Consider the following 19,374-nt stretch of genomic DNA (forward strand, 5'->3'; position numbering starts at 1 on the left):
TTACCTTTCCTGTTCTTTGCGTTGTCTTTCATGTGGAATACCTGTCAGGCAGATCTCCTTGCAGTTCCTTGCCCTGTTTGAGCATTGATTTGTGAGAGGTGCTGGCTTGCACCTGTTGGTGCATGAAGCCTGTCACAGCCAAGGCTGTTTCTGCAAGTCTTGGATGGTCTAAGTTAGGGCTGGAAGAGCCTGTCAGGGTCGCATGAAGTCTTTTCTATTGTTCATGCCTTTTCTGGGACAGTTGTCTCTGACTGTCTTTGCTTGGCAGCTGGGTGTTGTCATCACGAATTAAGACTATTATAACAATATACTGTTCATGATGTCAATGCCTAAATGCAAACTGTAAGCTTTAGAGTGAATACGGAATTTGTGTGGTGTCGTGGGATTCTAACCTCTTGCAAGAGTTTGGGTAGTCTAATCATAACATGCATGGTTCAGCTATCTGGGAAGTGAGGTGGTTGGTGCAAATGCTGCTTCCTTTCTTCATGTGTAGCATCGGAAAGCTGTGAGCAAGAGTCTTGTTGTCTCTCATGTTGCCTTCTGGCTATTAATAGCATTTCTGGCTTTTCTTTATGCTTAGGAAAGCCCATATGAGAAACGTAAGGTGAAAAAAACAAATTTCTTTATTGTTTTGTTGTAAATGTCTTAGTGTGCCTTCCCTGAGGTTTTTTTGAGTATAATGTTTAGGTCAGTGGCTTGTTTCAGTTCTTACTTATGTTACCATAGGAACATATACCAGATCACAGAAACATGAGGAAAGACTTTTTATTTACCTTAGTCTGTAGCAAAGCTTAAATTGTTATTTTTGTAAAACTCTGAGATCATAGTACTTGCTTTTTATAAGATGTATATCTGTAGGTTTGATTATGAATAACCCAAAGGAAATCAAAAAGGTAGAATCAAAGCAGTCATGTGCTTTGATTACTTAGTACCCCTCTCTCTATAGAAAAAATAACTTTTCTTTTTCTCCATTGAGGTGAATCAAGTCCAACTCGTCGAGAAGCAGTGAAAAGGAAGACTGCAGAATACCTTATGCGTGCTGAAAAAATTTCCAGTCTCTACCATAAATCGTCTGAAGATGCATCCGTTTCTATGGTAGGCTTTTATTTCTTTCTTTTTTTTGAACCAGAACTTGGTATAATTAAATTGTCCTGTCTTTTAGCAAAGCATATTCAGGCTTGTGGTTCAAAAGCTGTCTAGAATTTCTCTTTCAGGAGGCCTGAGGAGTATTTTGATGTTATGTTTCTGTTAAGTTGCCATTCTTTTCTGATTCTTGTTGGTTTGCATTTCGTAGCATTGTGAAGAGTGCTTGATTTAATACAGGCCTGTTTTTTCACATGCTTTCCTTCTACTCACAGTTGCCAATGTAAACATTTTTAATCATGCTAAAGAATTTAAAGGTAAAGCAAAAAACCACACTAGAACATAATGTTTCTTTTGACTTTCCCATGAGAAAATTGCTCATTCCTGTTGGGAGTGTGAAGGCTGTTGGTTTCTTTAGCCTAGCACATAATATTGTATCAGAAGTGAATCAAGCACATGGCAGGGAGATGACATGAATTTCCCACTAAATAACTGCTTAATTGAGCAAATGTTCTTCCTCGTCCCTTCAAATGTCTGTCTTGGATATGCTTTAGCGATTAGCTGCTTCTTGATTTTTGAGGCGGTCCTTTAGTAATTCCCACCTTCCTAAGCAGAAACACCCTTATCTGTACTTAGACAAAAGACAAACAAAGCTTGTTCCAAGTTACCTTCAATAAATTTCTGCTTTGCCCTTCCCCAAACAGGTTCCTTCGGGACTTACCTGTTCTTTAGACTTTTACGGCAGTCATGCTAAACTGTGCAATTGTTGATGACCCTGTTGTGGTAAATATAAAAGTTACCAACTTCCTGTCTCTCTGCATTTATATCAAGTGAGGACAAAAGGGGCAGAAGATTATTGCTTCTTTTTTTGCACAGATCTAAAAATGTTTTAAGGAGAGCACTACTTTAAAAATGGGATGTCTTATAAAATATGATTGCCTAAGAAGTAAATTAAAAAAGCAAACCCACTGATTTTGAAGAGCAGCTTTTTTTATGTTGAGACCCTAGAAGTATGATTTTGAGGATGTTCCAAATGGGATATATTTTGTGAGATCTGGAGTCTTGCTGCTGCTATGAATTGTACTTTGAACAATTTAGTATTTTGGACTGATATGAACTCCTACTAGGTAGTCTTTCTTTGGGTCAAACACCCCTGAAAATGGGGAAGAATCTATATTGAATGGAAATCTCAGTATGTTTGGAAACCACAGAACAAGGAAAAAAACCCGTGAACAACCTATTTTTGCCTTTTTTATACGTTTAAAAACTAATTGTGGTTGGGAAGGAGGAAGAAATAGGTTGCATTTTTGAATGTGAACTTGAGAGGTAAAGTATTTCCTCTTTTATGCTGTACTGAATAAGGTACATGCCTTCTTTGCAGATCCAGAGGAAAGCAGGATTAATTGGGAGAAGGCAAGGAAAAAAAAAAAAGATGAGAACAGAAAACCGTTCTCCTTCTGTGTTGAAACTCAACATTGAGAGGTTAGGGCAAATCTGACTTTGCACAATCAAAATGTTGCACTTGGCTTATTGTCCTTCTTACAAAAAGCATTTCCACAATTTGGCTTTTTTTTACCTAAGCCTGTATGTGTATTTTAATATCCTTTATTTGCTGCTCTTCATAATGCATACATTTGACTTTTGTCTTAGAGCTTTGGAATTTGCTGGCATCAAGGGCACATGGTGCTGATGGGTCATGATGGTTGTGGTGAGGAACAGCTTGTCCCCAAGTTGATAGCCAAAAGTTAATTGGGAGAAGGACTTATCTCCCAAAGTTATTGTAAGGGTAGTGGTAGGAACCGCCAAGAATTGGCATGTTCTGTGCTCTAGTTTAACGTCTTAGGGAAAGTGAGTAATGTGACTCTTCCTGAATGCTGGGTGCTGATCAGACATGAATTCTTGCACTTTAGTTACTGCTTATCCTTTTTACTGCCCAAGATATTTTATGTTGGAGTTTGCATGAATTATTCCATCCCATGCAGACAGTGATAAGTGCACTGAAATGACCTGCATCTATATACAGTGTGGGTCTTGGCAGACACTAGTGGAAACATGCAGATATTTTATGTCCTTCTCCTAAAGGAATTATGTCTCTAGTGTACAAGGTTAGTGTGTATTCCTCCTTTCACCATCACTTCACACCAGCTTGATGATTCTTTAACTGCTATTTACATGCCATTGGTCATGCGGGGGCAAGACTAGTATGTTACCACCAGCACCTGCTACTGCTGTAGGTCATGCTGACTGATACCATCTCTTGTTCATATGTTGGTGCTTGGACATGATATATATACAAATATTTAAATAATGCTGTACAATACCTTCTTTGTCCACATGGATCTGTAAAGATGTCTCTCATCAACTCTTGTGCTGGAGGGACACCGAAGTCTTTGAGAAGAACCACCGCACAGAAGCATAGCTAAGTGCTGCTATACCTGGTAGCCCAGCAGTTTGAACCACACAACTGAAATTGGTTGGAAAATGATGGACGAATGCCATACTCTAGCAGTACCTGTGCCTATACTGTGGTTAGTGGAGTGTGGTTTTGTTGTGGGAAGCATGGCACATTGTGGAGAACTTCATGGGCAGTAGTGGTGCTGAAACTGCACCTCGGAGAAAGGTCTGACTAGTAAGCAAGCATGGACATTGAAGGCAAAGTGTTCTTGTTCGTGACCTGATGTTACAAGGCAGAATTGCTTTGTCACCCCTGTCTGGTGTAGATAGCTTTGTGTTTCCTATTGTGGCCTTACAAGGAACAATCACAGTAAGCATCAAAACTAGGCTCACCTGTCCTTGTTAAACATGACATTTTACTTCTTTCTCATCCACCAGGACAGTGAAGCAAGGGAAGAGGTAAGCTCAGAAGTGCAGGTTCAGTTACTGTCCTGTACCCCTCAGCCCTTCATATCTCCCAAAGGCTCGGGTGCCAGCCACATGCTGAGCCACATGCATCTGTCTCAAAAGGCTACATCTGCTAAATGCACCCTAAGCCACCCCTATGCCATCTGAACACCATGCGAAGGTAAAGCGTGGTGGCTTTTCTCGCAGAAAGAAGTTGAGCTATTCTTCCATGGCTCAAAATACCAGGCCCTTGCCTTTCTGAAGACCAGATTTCCCTAGTGACAAAGGCTTGGCATTTCAGAACTGCAAAGAAAAATTATCTTTGATGCCATGGAAACTAAACAAAGAACAATAGTAGTTTGTTACTTTTCCTTCGTCAACAAAAAGCCAACAGCGTAGCTCTCAAGGATAGCATCCTTAGCAACAACCCTGCTGCTGGCAAGTCTTAAGTGGTGAAGAGAGGAGCACAAGAGGAGACATTTGCAGAACCTTGGCACTGTTAAAAAAAGGTGTAGAGGGCTTAAGAAGGGATAGAAGATTTCTTAAGGCTGAAAAGAAGCATAGGGAACTGACCATGAACTGGGAACTCACTTGACAGGAGCTTGTAAACATTGAGAAAAGCCTTGCTGTGACTCATAGGAATAGGAGATGTGGAGACAGCTTCTGGAGGTTGTAAACAGGCATGTAGACCTTCTAGAAAAACAAGCTGCAGTAAACGCTGTCCTCTTCTTTCTCTGGCACAGCACAACAGCCTCAAGGGCCTTCTTGATGGCAAACACTCAAGAGTGCTGTGTAACGGCAGCAGCAGGCCATTTTACAGATTCCAAGCTGTATTTTCTTCTCTGCCCCTTGAATAAGCAGCAGCTCTGGGGAGCCACCTCCAAGCCTGAGTGGGAGCTGCAGCAACAGCCTTTGAATCACACTGGATTGACTGTCAGAAAGCTGCAGTCCTACTTAGCTGTCAGCTGCGAGGCCAGCACAGCTACAGGTACAGGCTGTGGGTCCATTTTAACTTTTTTGGTATTTTTATAATGCATGTTTTTTCCACTCTTTGAAATAGTTTTTGATTCTATTTATGCCCATTTTTTTATACTCAGAATTGTTTTTTGCACCATTATAAAAGCTGTTGTCTTTTAAAATGTCAATTATTTTTGATTTTCAAAGCAATTTAGTAACACGAGGTACATGCAAGCCTGATGCCCAAGCAGGAGAAGCAGACTTCATTCTTCGTGCTTTTCATAAGATATCTTTCTTCCTAAAATTCTCATTAAATGTGCATGAAAATTACATTGAAGTATAAAGAAAATACGTTGCTGTACTTCTGTGAGATATAAATTTAACATAAAATAAGAAATTCAGTGTCAGGGCTTCCAAGATCACATCCAAGGTGTGTCCCAGCTTCAGGGAGGATACACTCCCCGGCTGGTGATCACTGGGGGCCTTTTGAAGCACGCCATAGCTCTGGCTAGTTCAGATGCATGCAGAGATGCAACCTGCTTTTCTGCTGGTGCAGTGTGAGGAAGAGGCCAGCATGTTTTGCCAGACCAGGAGATGCTGGAAGGCATCTCCTTGCAGCAGTTGAGGGTTTGGCCGTGCCATAGGTGGATAGTTAATGAATGTATGGGACACAGACCTCTGAATGGTGAGGGGAGATTGCATTTTGATGTGCAGCTCTGCACTGGTGTTTGTGAAAGTGCTCTTTTTTGAGCACCTGACGTTCTGTGGTCACCGCTGTCAAAGGCGTCAGTGTCAGCAGTAAAATAATTCTCCATCAAATGGCGTTTGTGTCACTGGGCTAGGGTTAGTGCGCTTGCCTTAAATGAGGTTAGCATGAGAGCCTTTTCTTCCTGCCTGGCTGGTGGCGTACTTCTCTTTCTCCCCCTGCTCTTATAACTGCTGGCAGTGATGCCAAAGCTGAGGCAAGGGCTATTGCTGTGTTTCATTGGGTAGCTTGCAAAAACTAGAGCCTTCTGAAGGTAAGTGGTGGCCACAAGCTGCTGAGTCTTTGCAGAGGCCAGCATCACAGTCAACTTCATCCTTTTCTACTTGGAATCAGCACATGCTAGCCAAAAGGTGAAGGTGTGAAAGCAACTGGTGATGCCAATCCTAAGTCAGGTAACTCCAGCTGTGCAGCTCATAGTCTGGAAATAGTTTCAAAACATACAGGGCCTAGCCACAGGGGAGAAGATCCTGGGATATTTGGACAGGCTGCTGAAGGCCTTCTGCAGGCAGAGTAGCCTGCCACTTTCTTTAGGATTTAAATGCCTTATTTCTAAAGGCAAATGAAGCTTTTGATTTTTTTGTTACCCTCCTTCCTGTATTTTTTTTCTTCCTCTATTTTGATGAGAGCGCTGGGTTTTAGTTATTTTTCTTATTGCTGGCTAGATGCTGAGCTTGGATTTTTTGCTCTATTCAGAGGAGCAGGCAGCTTCATAGAGTGCTTAATTGCTATAGTTGTGGGAATTGGGTATTTAGAGTTTGCTTCCGGCTTGCTTCATGACAGAATATGATGCCTTCCCATCACTGGGCTCTACTATTAGACTTTGCAACAGTGAAACCCAAGTACTGTAAAGAGCCCAAAATAACCTGAAATCGATAAAAATGGAGAAGCTACTGGGAGTTGTGGAGATGTGGATGTGAATGTAAAATGTTTGAAGGTAAGAAGTGACTGCAGAATACATGTATGAAAAACAGTGTGTGTGCATAATATTACTGTGCCACCATTGATGGTATTTTAGAGAAGGACCAAAAACGTGTATGGTGGGGTTTTTGGCTCTTCAGACATGATGGGTACATAAATGTGATTCTATAGCATTATTACACAACTATTAACTTCTGTGGAGATGTATTAACTTAATTCACGGCTGAAATGTTATGCATAAGAGAAAATTTCAAAAGCTTGATTATTGAGGAACAGTTATAAAACCTAATAGCATGCAGATAGAAGTGGAAATTTTTATAGTAGTCTAGAGGATTTGGAAATACTCAGTTACGTTAAATGTATTACTCAGAAGCTTTTGAAATCTTGTCACGAATAAACTGTGTTAGCAAAACTGTTTCAAAGAAAATATTTTGTTATTGTAGAAGAATTGCACACTTCCAAAATACAACCCAACAAAACTCCTTCAGCCTTCCAACAGCTTGCTAGAACGTGGAACCTAAATTAGACTTGGAGAAAAAAGTTCATGTTGAGGTTTTTTTAGCTCTTCATGCCAAAACCTTTAGTGATTTGTAGAATCAGGTCTGTTTTCTCTTAACTGCTGTTGGTACTCTTCCTTAGCAGCACTTACATGACAAAACAATTATAAGACCCAGACAAATAATTGAAGATATATATAATGAACTCTTAAATGTTGAGCTCAGTAGGTGAACACAAAAGAAAAGCACACTTTCCTCCATGCTTTCTGAACATATTTTTATGACCCTTTCTTTTGAATTTTGCAGACTGTGCTTAAATAAGTGTTCATTTTTGGGAAAGAATTGGAAAGGACAGAAGGTGGTTGGCTGGCAACATGAAAGGGAACCAGTTTTGGGGAGAGCTTCAAGGAGGTGCTCTGGCTTTTGAGGACAGCATATTAAGGATGCTGGGGGGGAAGCAAACTGAATTACCTAGTTCAGGATCTTCAGGTTTTTTTGGGAGTTGCTGATCATAAAGGAAAATTTCTTGATTTTCCCTGATACTTAAACATTTCATCCACAGCATAATTGCTTACCAGCAGTTTTCTTTTGTGAGACATTTCTTAAATATTGCCTCAGGATGCTGGCAAATTAGACAAACAGCTTTTGCCTCTTAGAAGCCTAAAAATTAAGGAGTTTCATCTTCCTCTTCCTTGGTCTTTGTGCAGTAGAAGTGTCCTTGGGGACACTAGATTATGCTTAAAAGGAATTTGGCATTCAACAACTCTGCAAATGAAGTTACCTTATTTGTGAGGAAGAGATCCAGGTCTGTGGTTCTAGTAGAAGCTGTGTGTTGAATTTTTGGAGGAAGATCTAATGAATTCTCTCAGTTGGCAACTAGAAAATTCTTGACATGTTTGTTAATGTGCCAGAGGTATATGTGATGCTTAAGAGGTTGATCTTTGTCCCAGAAGACTTCCAGTAGAAATGTTGTTCTCTCCTCTGACATGCAAGCTTTGAGCTTGCCCTGAGAAACTACAAAACACAGCACGGACAAAAATCTATGTGTAAACTACTTGACGAGTTAGCGCCTGCCAGTTCTCTTGCTATGGTGTTAACTTCTAGATTAATGATACATAGCTAGCTACCTTTTTCTAAGGCAGTTTTAAGAATTGTTTCTGTTGTGCACCTTGTTATTAAAATGCTTTCATAAAGCTCAGCAGAGAGCAAGAGAACCCTGTTTATAGTTCTGTATTTTATGTTCTTCAGACTTAAAAAGCCTCTAATTTGCTTTCTCCTCCTCAGTGCTCTCTGAATTATTTTGTATCCAGAATACCTGTAAGGCTTTGATTATTGTGATGGGGTCAGAATTGAGTAATTGATTGCCAGGTTCCATTAAGCATAAAAAATACAAAAGTTCATTATTTTTTCTTTAAAAAATTTTTGTTTTCAATGTTATCTCAATTTTTATTTACTTGCAAGTTGTTGGTGTCATCTGTCCATTCCCCACCCCCCCCCACTCCCCCCTCCACCTAAGGACAAACAGAAAACTTCTCCTTTCATCTTCACTCTCTCTGATTTATGATAAATTTAGTTTCCTTCGGCCTGGCATTTGCTTCAGCAGGCAGTCTTCCTTCAAGTACCACCCTGATTGATGTATAATCTTTGATATCTTCCATTAGCCTCCAGGATCACTAAGTTCAAGGCCCTCTTGGAACCTAAGGAGCCCCGCCGAGGAACTGAAGGCCTTCAGAGTCCTTGGGGTGATTGACAAGGTAATTCTTCAGTGTCTCTTCAAGAATTCAGTCATAAATCGACTGCATGCTGACATTTTGTCTTTGAAGCTGTGGATCTTAAGGATATGAAACAAAAGGGGAAAATGACTCAAATGCATCTGCACTTTAAAATAACAAAAGTAGAAGAAAAAAGGCTTTTATCTAAGCAATTCATGTAAGGTCATGCAAAATATATTTGAGCTAAAGGATAAGGTACATGTTTGGTGGTATTCAATAGGATGAGGCCTGTTTTTCAAAAATGAAGCCATGGTTACAATACTGGGGTAAGGACGAGTTGTTGTGTTTTCAGTTGAATAATCTAGTGGATACTTGAAATGTGGAAGGGTAGAAATTCCTGCTTTTGAATTGTCACTTGAAATGGGAGCTGGGGACAAACAGGACTGTTCTCCTTCCCTGAGAATTTGGAATTGAAATTCCCTGCCCTGAGACAGCGATTCAGCAGTGAAGCCAAGCTTATTTTTGACTTGTGCAAATAATGTCTTCCAAAATCCCAGGGTAATATCCCTCTGTAAACAGTAAAGGACCATACAGATTTTTTGCAAGCCTAATTAAGAGACCAGAAGAACTGCTGCATTGTTTTGATAATGCTGATTAGTTATCACATTACCAAATACTTTTAAGATGATGTATTATTCAGCAGTGTGGCAGTGGCTAATGCAGACTGTAAAGGCTCATTTCCTTTTTGCCCTGCCAATTCCCTTGTGCCTTTTGATAGTTCCTTATATAGTCCCTGGTTTGTGCATAATGTACTGAATGCATGGTCAATTTATGCATTTGTAACGTGCATCAGAAAACCTGTAGCTTGTCTCTTAAGGTCTGTGGTTTTAGGTTTCTTTTTCTTGTTGGACTGAACCTAGCTATGGGACTGATTTTTGTTTTTCTTTGCCTGTTTTGTTGTAATTATGTGCATAAGTTGGTAACTTCTCCTCAGAGAGCTATATACATTAGGTATTATGGTTGTTTTTATAGCACACAAGGTTTTCTCAGCTCTGACTTCATATTCATTCTGTCTTCTTTCCTTAGTCGTCAGTACAGAATTTAGCCTGTGTTCTACTCTATATAAGTATCAGAGAGACAGGATGGAAAGAGGACCTATCTCTTGGATTATTAGACTAACTGAATTAGTAGCCACTAAACAGATGCAGTAGGCATGGACTTTGTGAATTAGTCTGACAACGTGAGGCTGCAGAAGTGTTGGAAATGAGCCAAGAAAGACTTTTTCAGTGTTTTTGTTCTTGTATGAGAATAATGAACAGTGACTGGAGAAGATGCTTGATCAGAATAAAGCTTTTGGGGTCCTTGGTGTTATCAGATCTTCTCAATCTCTCTGAGCACAGCTATAGTAAGTGCCCCAGGTGTGAGCTGAATGTGTTCAGATCTTTGAGGCAGAGTTGGGAAGAATCAGGGTTCTGGTGGTGACAATACAAGATCTTAGTGTTAGAAACGTGCACGAGGAGTAACAGGTCCATGTATACAGCTGGTATGCTCATGTATAAATAATCATAGGGGTCAGAGTTAATGTTTAATTATTGTATGAAAAAGGGAGCACTATTCTTTCAGGTATCTTTGTACTCTATGTACCTGCTTCCATATTCTCCTTATTACAAACTTAATCTTATTCTGGGTATGCTGCCTTTTTTTCCATGTATTTTTAAGTGCTTATGAAGTTGTGAGGCAAATGAAAAGCTGCTTTAAGCCCAAATGTTCAGAGCATGTTTTATTTGGTTTTATAATGCATACACAAAATGCATGTGAATATGAAGCAAAAGTGTGCATGTCTCTGTGTGCTGGAGATGATGCCTCTGCCTTTGGTTTAAAGCACCATCTCCCTCCCTTCCTCACAATCACTGTTCCTTGCCTCCGTCTCTCCTTGCATGTGCCTTAAAGCTCACATCTTAGAGAAATCCAAATAGATGTGTAAGTATCCTTGCTGGAGTCAAGCAGATGATGTAGTGTGTTTGTTCTTGAACTTGAAAATAGATTCTGGTTTTCAGGGCCAGCATTGAAGATGCTTTTGGGCACAAGTCTGTAACTGATTCAGCATCACGCAGAGTTTTGCCTGAAATTAGTGTTCTATGCTAACCTGCTTCGGTTGCAGCACGAAGTGGGTGTGTGGATAGTAACGAGCCACTGACATTTTAACTGCTGTCTTGTCTAATCCTGTGCAAGGCTGGCTTAAACACACTGACTTAAAAATGATGGTGTTTGGTTTGCACACTTGTTCTCCCACTGCTGCTGGAAGCCTGGAGTGGTGTCTTGCCTGCGCCAGTGCTGCCTCGAGGGAGCCAGCTGTTAACCTGCACTCCACCAGCTGCTGAAAGGTTCAGTGCCTTCCCTTAGAGTAATATTGGTCTTTGTTCTTCTTTTGAAGCCTCTTGAAGTATTTTGAATTGGCTTCGTTTTCACAGACGAAATGCTTGTTGCTACCTGAAACTCTGAGTTTTCAAACTATTTTAGGCAGAATGATTTAGACGTTTAATTTTAGCCTAGTTTCTTCCCAATGTGCCATCTTTCCCTGTCTGCCTTTCCACCTTCCTTGAACACCTGAATAAATTTTGCTGTGTTGACCCTTTTCTGCTGAATCTAGAGTTAGAGAACTTAGCATTATTGAACTCCTTAAATTTTTGTGAAAATTCACAGAATGACTGTAAATGTGCCTCACCTCCCATCCTTCTGCTTCTGCTCTCGTGTAAAGGCTGAGGTATAAATGTGATGATTTTAATAGACCCAAGAGGACCTACACTTTGCTTGAGGAAACTGTATTTTTGAATTCTGCTGCTGCTCTGCTTGCTGACTTCATGGTGTCAAAGGTTAACTAGGTGGTGTTTGCAGGTATTTTATGTGTTTATTATGGGAAGAGTCTACCTGTGAGTAGGTTTCTGAAAATCGAGGTTTAATCTAATTATAAAGGTGGCTTTTTTCCTGCAGATGTGGACCCTGAGGTGCTACTGATTGGGCAGCAAAGCTCTTGTTAATGTTACCAGAGGTACCGCATTTAAAACAGGCTAATATCTAAGTATTCTAGCTACTGTTACCACAACTGAGAATGATCAATTATTTTATCAGTTCGTATACCTTAAAGTAGAAAACTTCTTTTTGGAATAGCAAAGATTTTTGCTTTCAAAATTTGCCTAATTAAAAATCAAGGTTGCAGATTCTGTGCTGAGTTTCTGCCCTAGGCAAATCTTTCCTTTGAAGCTACAACTGGCCCCTAAAGAAACGACTTTGTTATGGTGCTGCTGGATACCTTCACAATGCTGTTTCAAACCCAATTTCTTATTCTTCAGAACCCTCTGTTATTTAGATTCATTCAATTTAAAGATTCATCTTGAAAGGAGAGTGCATTAAGTAATAACTGTGCCTCTGTAACCAATGACTGTCTTTTATGTCTTTTCTATCCCCTCCCCTGGACCCCCATCAAGCCACATTGTCTGTATTGGCACAGGTATGACTGTGATCAGTTCTTCTGCAGATGTCTGTACCTTTGAGCTTGTTGTTCAATACACTGTTTGTTAAGCTGTGTTGTACAATCTGAAACCTTATAAAGTAAAATACTGTCATCAGGGCCTTGCTAAAATTATTCTGGGAGTTTCTGAAGAGGGTTCTAGAGGTAGGTGACTTCTCTGTAGAAATGGAAGCCATTCTGTTGATCTTGAGTACAGGTTATTTTTTGTGGCTGTTGTGCAATTGTGAGAAGTCGTAACCCGGATGGTAGTACATTTTGATGAATTGACCTTAGAAATATGCAGAAGTACCAAATCAATATTACTCATTATTTAGAAAGTGTGCTTACTCCTTGTTTGCTTGATAAGTGAAGGTGCCAAAAAGCAGAAGTATATAGAATATGTGTAGAGTTTGCATGCATAATCTGCAGACCATTAGTTGAATTTATCAAGATTATGGTTAGTTTTAATGAAATTTAATCAGAGGATAGGAGAAAAGGGCTCTTTTTATGGCAGTGTGTGGGCTGTACATGAATGTTAGTGTTTGTTAGAAACTTAAATATTCATCATTTTATTTTGAGGTGAGGTTAAAGTTTAAAAGGTTAACTTCAAAACATGATCTCTCTCTCAGCTAGAAAGAGTCCTGTCCCTTCTTCCCTGCTCTTAAACACCTGCTGCTTGTTTTCCTGAAGTCATTCCATTTATATCAGTCTGAACATTTCTGAGTGATTTGTTGTTGTAACCCTTAGTCTCTCTCTCTAGCTTCCTTCTTGTTTGACTCACTAAAATTTATTTTGACTTCAGTGAATGTTTTGTTTCATCTGACATAAAACAGTCCTAAGATTGTGTAAAGTAGTGCAGATTTTGCCCTTCCCTTCACAAAATAGAAATGAAATTATTGAATATTTCAGTACAGGCTGAACTATATGTATCTTCTGGCCTGCAGGAATAAATAATTTATGGAGATATTTTCTTCTAAACCAAAATTATTTGTCTTCCTAACTATTACTAAGTTGCTTAGACATAATTAGTGCCAGAATTACTGTGATGCTGAGTGGCATTTCGTACTGTAAACCATTCTCTAGTAAAACCTGACAGATACATTTTCTAGGGTAATATTTCACCATTTGTCATTTATTGCCTGGTTTTCAGTTTGCTCGCAGGAAGTGGGCTTTCCTCTCTGTTACCAACCAAAAGTATGTAAAAAATTGAACTTGAATATAGGATACTTTCTTAGCATTTGCCTTATTTAAAGTTGCACAATTTGTCTTTTAAGTACACTATTATTGCAAGTCATAGAATATATGAGTTGTAAGTTCCTTAGAATAATAGTTTGAAAGGAAGAGTAATTCCAAACTGAAGATAATTCATATTGCACAGGTACAAGACTAAGCAATAATCGTATTTTTCATGCATATTAGCCAAATGTAATCTCTTTTTATAACAACAGAGGGAGACGAGCGAGAGTCTGGGTGGTGTAATCTGAAAAGTGACAAGAATAAATCTGTGTTAAGTAGATCTTTTAATCCTGGTAGCCTTGACAGCCGGCATAGCTGAGGAGAACAGGCGGAATTGCATGCCTGCTTCTGCCTCATCACCTCAGCTGTGCCCTGACTGCGGCACCCAGCCATGTGCCAGCCGCTACTAAGGTTTTTTTGCAGTCCCAAGTACTCAAGCTAGGATCAGGTGACCAGCTTGTTCCTGGTTGTTTGTCACTACCTGTAATGGAATTTTCCAAATGGTGAGGTAAATGCAAGGAGAAAAATCCTAGGTGATCATCTGAAACATCTTTGAGTTTGTAGGACTTTTGCTACAGAATTGATCCTATGATAAGGGTGTGTTCAGCAGATAAGGGCTGGAATTAATAGATGGCCCACTGGTGACGTAGCTACTGGTGATGTGTTTTCAGTGTAGAACAGCAATTTAATAACAAAATGGAGCTGTTTTTAAAGTAATCTGTTAGGTCTGGTGTGCCTTCAAAACCTTTCTGGTATCTGGTACTGCAGTAAGACATCCTATTCTGTTTTCTTTGATCAGACACAAGCTATTTTTCAACCTGTGTTAGTGAACTTAAAGCCACGTTTTTGTAAGCAAATGTGTTTTGAGGTGTTTATTCTGATCAGTATTAAAACCTCCTCAAGGAGATAAAAAGCACAGGTATGTTCTGCACTATGTCCTGAGAGTGTGGAGGCTGGAAAAAATCAGTATTAGATGCTGGGTGGTGGGGGAAGGGAGAGGAAAAAACCCCAGAAAAGCAAGGGGGTCTGGGGAAGCAGACGGCTGCGGTGTGATAGAGGACTGCGGACTGCGTTTATGTTAAAGCCACCTGCAGGAGAGCAGTGCGTTTAGAGCAGTCCTTAGTCCTTCCAGTGCTGTCCCCTGTGACCTTGGTTGGGTGCTCAGTAGGGTGACTGATGGTTCACCACGTTCTTTTTTCCTGGTGACTTGCCTGTTGCCTGCCTCTGGGTTTGTGATTCCCCTTATGCTGACTTCTGCAGTATTCCTTCAGTCTCTTATCTCAGGGCTTTGATGCATATGTTCTGAAGGTGGCCACCGTGACTTTGGGTGGCAGCAGATGGTAAACCTTCAGGCTGCCACCGGCTATACTGGTGTTAAGTTGGAAACTTAACGTTTGATGAAGAATCAGTAGTGCATATGAAAGAGCTTTTACTGCAGAAATATCTTTTAATTAAAAAAAATTAGCATACTGAAACATTTGCTAATTTCTGTGCATTTAAAGGATCCTAAAATTAACTGTTTTCTTAAAACTAGACTATGGTTATTTACCAGGCAGGTTTTATTTTATTTTTCTCCAATTAATTGTACTGACTATATTGAATTGAATTTAATTTATTTTCACTAAGCTGTTGGATACACTGTAAATCAAATCTAAGAAGCTAATTTTTTTAAGTAGCTGCTGTCAGCATCAGAATTAACCCTTGACTTAGGGGAAAAAAAAAAACACAAACAAACCACAAGTAGAAAATCCTGTTTGGCATCATGGAGGGGTATTGCTATCTGCCACTTTACCGAGATGCTGTCATGCAGTGCTGCTGTTTTTTGGGATGTGCCTGAGAGCTTGAGTGCTTGTACAAAATAGGGATGTCTGTGCTGCTGAAGACATTTATTTACATTATGTATTTATTTGTGGCAATTGCTATTTGCTTGTCAGTGGTTTTGGCCACGTTAAGGTTGTCATCAACGCAGAAAAAATAGAGAAAGAACGAGTAAGCAACAGTGCTGTAAAAGCCAGTGTGGTATGTAGACCTTGACTGTGTTCGTACATTAGTATTACAAATAGGATTTTGCCTTGTCTCTTTTGTGTCACAGTCTAGTTGCTCAGTGCCCAGGAATGCCCTGCTGTGCATTCTTCTCCCTCCCCTCTGAGATACGATGCTGAATGTTACAGTTGACAGCTCATTGTTAGGAGATATTACATATTGCAAGTTACACCGTAGTCATCATCAGTGAAACAGGTTTCATCAGCTTATGCGAGCTAGAAGCAACCTAGTCTAATGCATCTCTGTGTGATCTGCTCTGAGGAGGACCTGAGTTACGCGATAGGGAATGCTATATGGAATCCTGTTTTGTCCCATCATGCTATTAGGGTGCAGACTTGTCAGTTTGAATTTTAAAAAGAAATCTTAGAAAGAGAATTACTGAAGCGTTCACTTTTGCAATGGGAGAGAAGTGTGAAGGAATGCAAACAGGAAAGGCTCGGGATAGCATTACTGTCTAGGAACTGGCTGTAAAGCATGAGGTGAGGAGAATAAGTTGGCCTTTGGCTCAGTGGCAGGCATACTGTTATGTACTACTTCTGCAGCAGCCTGGTCATGCATCCAAGAGCTGCTCACCTTTCTCTGCTCTGGATGTGTGTGATAAAAAGCAAAGAAAATGTACTTGTGACCAATTCTTTCCTGGTCTTATCCCTTCCTGAAATGTCAGTTTTCTGGCAATGATTTATTAATTTATGTAGTCCTTTAATTATATGTGTGAATCTAGTTAAAACCATCTTTTTGTAATGTGCACGCAGGCTGCCTCCCCTTGAAGCAGGTTTTTGGTTTGGTGTGGCCATATGAAGCTGCTGTCTGCCAGGGCCAAATGGAGCATCACTGGGTGAATTCCTAAAATTATTTTTATGGCTCTTCCTGGAGTCCCTTTTGAGGTAAACAGTCGTGCAGAAGGGTTGGTATTGAATCAGAAAAGAAATAATTTTCTGTGAAATGAAAAGAATTTAGATGATCATCACTGGGGATGCTTGATGGGAAGGAAAAAGAAGCTGGTTACATCCATCTAGGTGGTTAATCGCAAAGGCTCACAAGTATTATTTGTTGTTGCAGTTACAAAACTGTAGCTGCTACTTTCATTTTGGTGTTGTGATACAACAACAGATGAAGCTAGCCCTAAAGGGACCCGTTGTCTGCTTTATTCGTGTTAGTGGTAGTCATTCTATATGTTGTGTTATAGGGCTCGGGCTCAGTAATCTGTTCTGTTACACCATATGCTAATGCAGTGCTGATAAGCAAGTGTGAAAAATGAAAGAGAGGAATACATTAATTGTATTTGTGCAATAAGGTATGCTATCAAAGGTAATTATTTCATGACAGTTTTAGTTATAGCAGTTGTTTTATCATGGAATAAAAGATGGCTTTAGGAGCCTTTTATTGGAAAGACAATTGTATCAAATTAGTACCAAATTAGATTTTTGTCTTTATAAAGGTGAGCAAACCCATGAGCAGTTTTTAAATTGGTGTCTTCTACTCTACAAATGAACAAATCCTGTTTGAGGGTTAAAGAAGCTATTATTCTGTCCTTTATGCTGACAGCTTCATTACTGATTGGCCTACTGTTGGTATTAAAAAAATGTTTGGCTCCTTATGATCTTTGTGCATGCAACTATAATATTAATACAGACCGTGGAACTGTTCATTAAGAAATGACTTTAAATGAGGTTGATGCTTGTAAATCTGGAGAGATACAGATGTTAAATGCTGCCATTCCTTTTCATATACAGCCGTATGGCTAATAATTTCCAAGTGGCTAAAGCTCTTGTTAGCAAGAGTGCTGGTGTGTTAAGAATGGCCCTATAAATAACTTTAAGAACTGAAGTTGAAGGTGCTTCTTTTAAAGACTATTGTTAACTAAACATTATTGCCAAACAGATGGAAAGCATTCACCAGCCTGATGTTTTTAGGTCTAATTATATTATCGCCAGTCCTGTACGGCTCAGTTGAAGAGGTGTATCCAGAGGCCAATTTATAATCATTTACCCAACACCTGTTTGGGAGATATTGACAGTCAAAGGGCACATTAAAAAAAAAAAATCACATATGTTCTTGTATTTATTGCCTCAATGTGAACAGTGTCTAGTTACAAACAAACTTGGGAGAAGAAGGAAAGTGATTGTAAATACATAGTTTTTTTCCAAACCAGTTTTATCTTCTTTTGGCACCTGTTGTAAACTGGCTTTTCTTTTTCTCTTGTTCTTTTAGTTTCCTTTATTGTTTGCTTGTTTGAGTTTTTTTTTTTTTTTAATTTTAGTTTTGCAACTTTTGGTTAAGCAAGGATAACAAAAACCAGTTTTACAGTTGTTATTTATTCAACTGGTTTCCACTGTTTCTGGAAGCCCCAGGTAAGAGGCCTGAAAAAGTTGTTTGGCAGACTGTGACCTGGGGACATTTGCCTTTCCTTACCGTGCCCTTGACATAGGAACTGTGTGTCATTGCTTTGTCAAAAAATCTCAGTAACACCAACTTCTATTGATGCTTTTTTTGCCAGAAGATACAGAACAGCTTCTAAAATTGTGTGCAACTGTGGTAAAAGGGTTGAGGTGGAGAGGCATCTGTGACTTTATTTCTTTCGGTGAAATGTGGTGGAAGAGAAATTATTAGAAAAGACTCCAGTTTTCCTCCTCTTGCTTGAGACGCTCAGGGCTGCGATGGGGAGAGATGAAGGGCAGTGTTTAGAATGCGGCTAGCCCAAAGAGTAAGGGTTGCTTTGCTGCAGCCGCTGCTTGGGGGAAGGCGGCACAACCTTGCCCTGAGACCTCCCCTTCCTGGCCCAGCTGCCTGGGCCTTTTGCACATCTCCACCTCGCCTTGCTGTGGGCACTGCCCAGGATGGCTCTTTCCACAGTTCCCTTGGCGTGGGGAACGTCAGCATGTCAGCCTGGTAGACTTCACCCTTTCAGAGAAGCAGGGCATGACTGCATGCCTGCCCCACACAGCAGGGAGATATGGGGAGACAGTGCGCTGTGTTGTTCTCCTGTCACCTGGTGAATCCACCTCTGTGTTACTCCTGGCACGTCATTCCCCTGTGCGAAGTCTTTTTTGATGTGAGCTGACTTGGTCTTCACTGCATCTTGTCTATTGACTTGGCATTGCTGCATCTTGTCTGTTGAACTCGAAGTTTGGTGACTGCAGTGCTGACATTTGCAGCCCTTTAGGGGTTTGATTTTGCAGCCTAAATATTTTGGTATTAACTGTATGTGAGTATTTATACTGGAAGTTTACAACCTCTATTGTAAATAAACAGTGAGTGCACACCCTTGTTCTTAGCGGAGGGTTGGCCTTGTGCTTCTCGTGTGGCTGTCTTGCAGCTGGTCCTTTCCCAGTGCATCCATGTTCTTGGAGTTTGAAATCAATTAATTCCTGAGCAGGGTGGTTTGAAGATGGACATGCAGAGATGCAGTTTCCTTAATATATGTACACATATATATTTTTGTTTTGTTTTCAACACACAAATAAATGGAGCTTGCTAAGATAGTGGTTGTTATTCAGTCCTTTTCTCTCATCCCTATACTGTTTTTAAAGTGCTTTCAGCAGAGGTGATGCACTCATAACAGAGATGCTCTCTGCAGCTCTCTGCAGCAAACCCATCTACTCTCTTCTCCCTAAATAAACCTCTTTTTTTTTTGTTCTTATCTTAATGCTAGTTTACAGTAGCACGAAAAGACCTCTTTGCAGCCATTTCTGTTGTGGCTTACGAGTGCTACAAAGCAAAAATGCAGTGAAGGAATGAGACAGCAGTGACTATACAGTTGATAAAACATTTTTTTAATGGTCTGAGCATGTGTGTGGCCAGCTTTTAGTTTAG

At 40.0% G+C, this 19,374-nt stretch overlaps 1 protein-coding gene across 11 annotated transcripts in view; it reads left to right on the forward strand.

Moving 5' to 3' along the window:
• The window catches only part of RPS6KC1 (ribosomal protein S6 kinase C1), a 91,236-nt gene that overhangs the window by 39,602 nt on the left and 32,260 nt on the right, over positions 1–19,374 (forward strand). For 10 of the 11 annotated variants that reach the window (XR_008734895.1, XR_008734893.1, XR_008734894.1 and 7 more), the window contains 2 exons: positions 977–1,095; positions 8,724–8,816. Coding sequence is in view for 8 of the 11 variants with exons in the window: in XM_055725526.1 (XP_055581501.1) it covers positions 977–1,095; positions 8,724–8,816 (212 nt within the window). In the remaining 3 variants the exon portion in view is untranslated. Of the gene's footprint in view, positions 1–976; positions 1,096–8,723; positions 8,817–16,380; positions 16,446–19,374 lie in introns of those variants that run through there. The other variant, XM_055725531.1, reaches the window with a different exon arrangement.

This window comes from Falco cherrug, chromosome 13 (genome assembly GCF_023634085.1).
Source record: "Falco cherrug isolate bFalChe1 chromosome 13, bFalChe1.pri, whole genome shotgun sequence".
Taxonomy (NCBI): Eukaryota; Metazoa; Chordata; class Aves; order Falconiformes; family Falconidae; genus Falco; species Falco cherrug.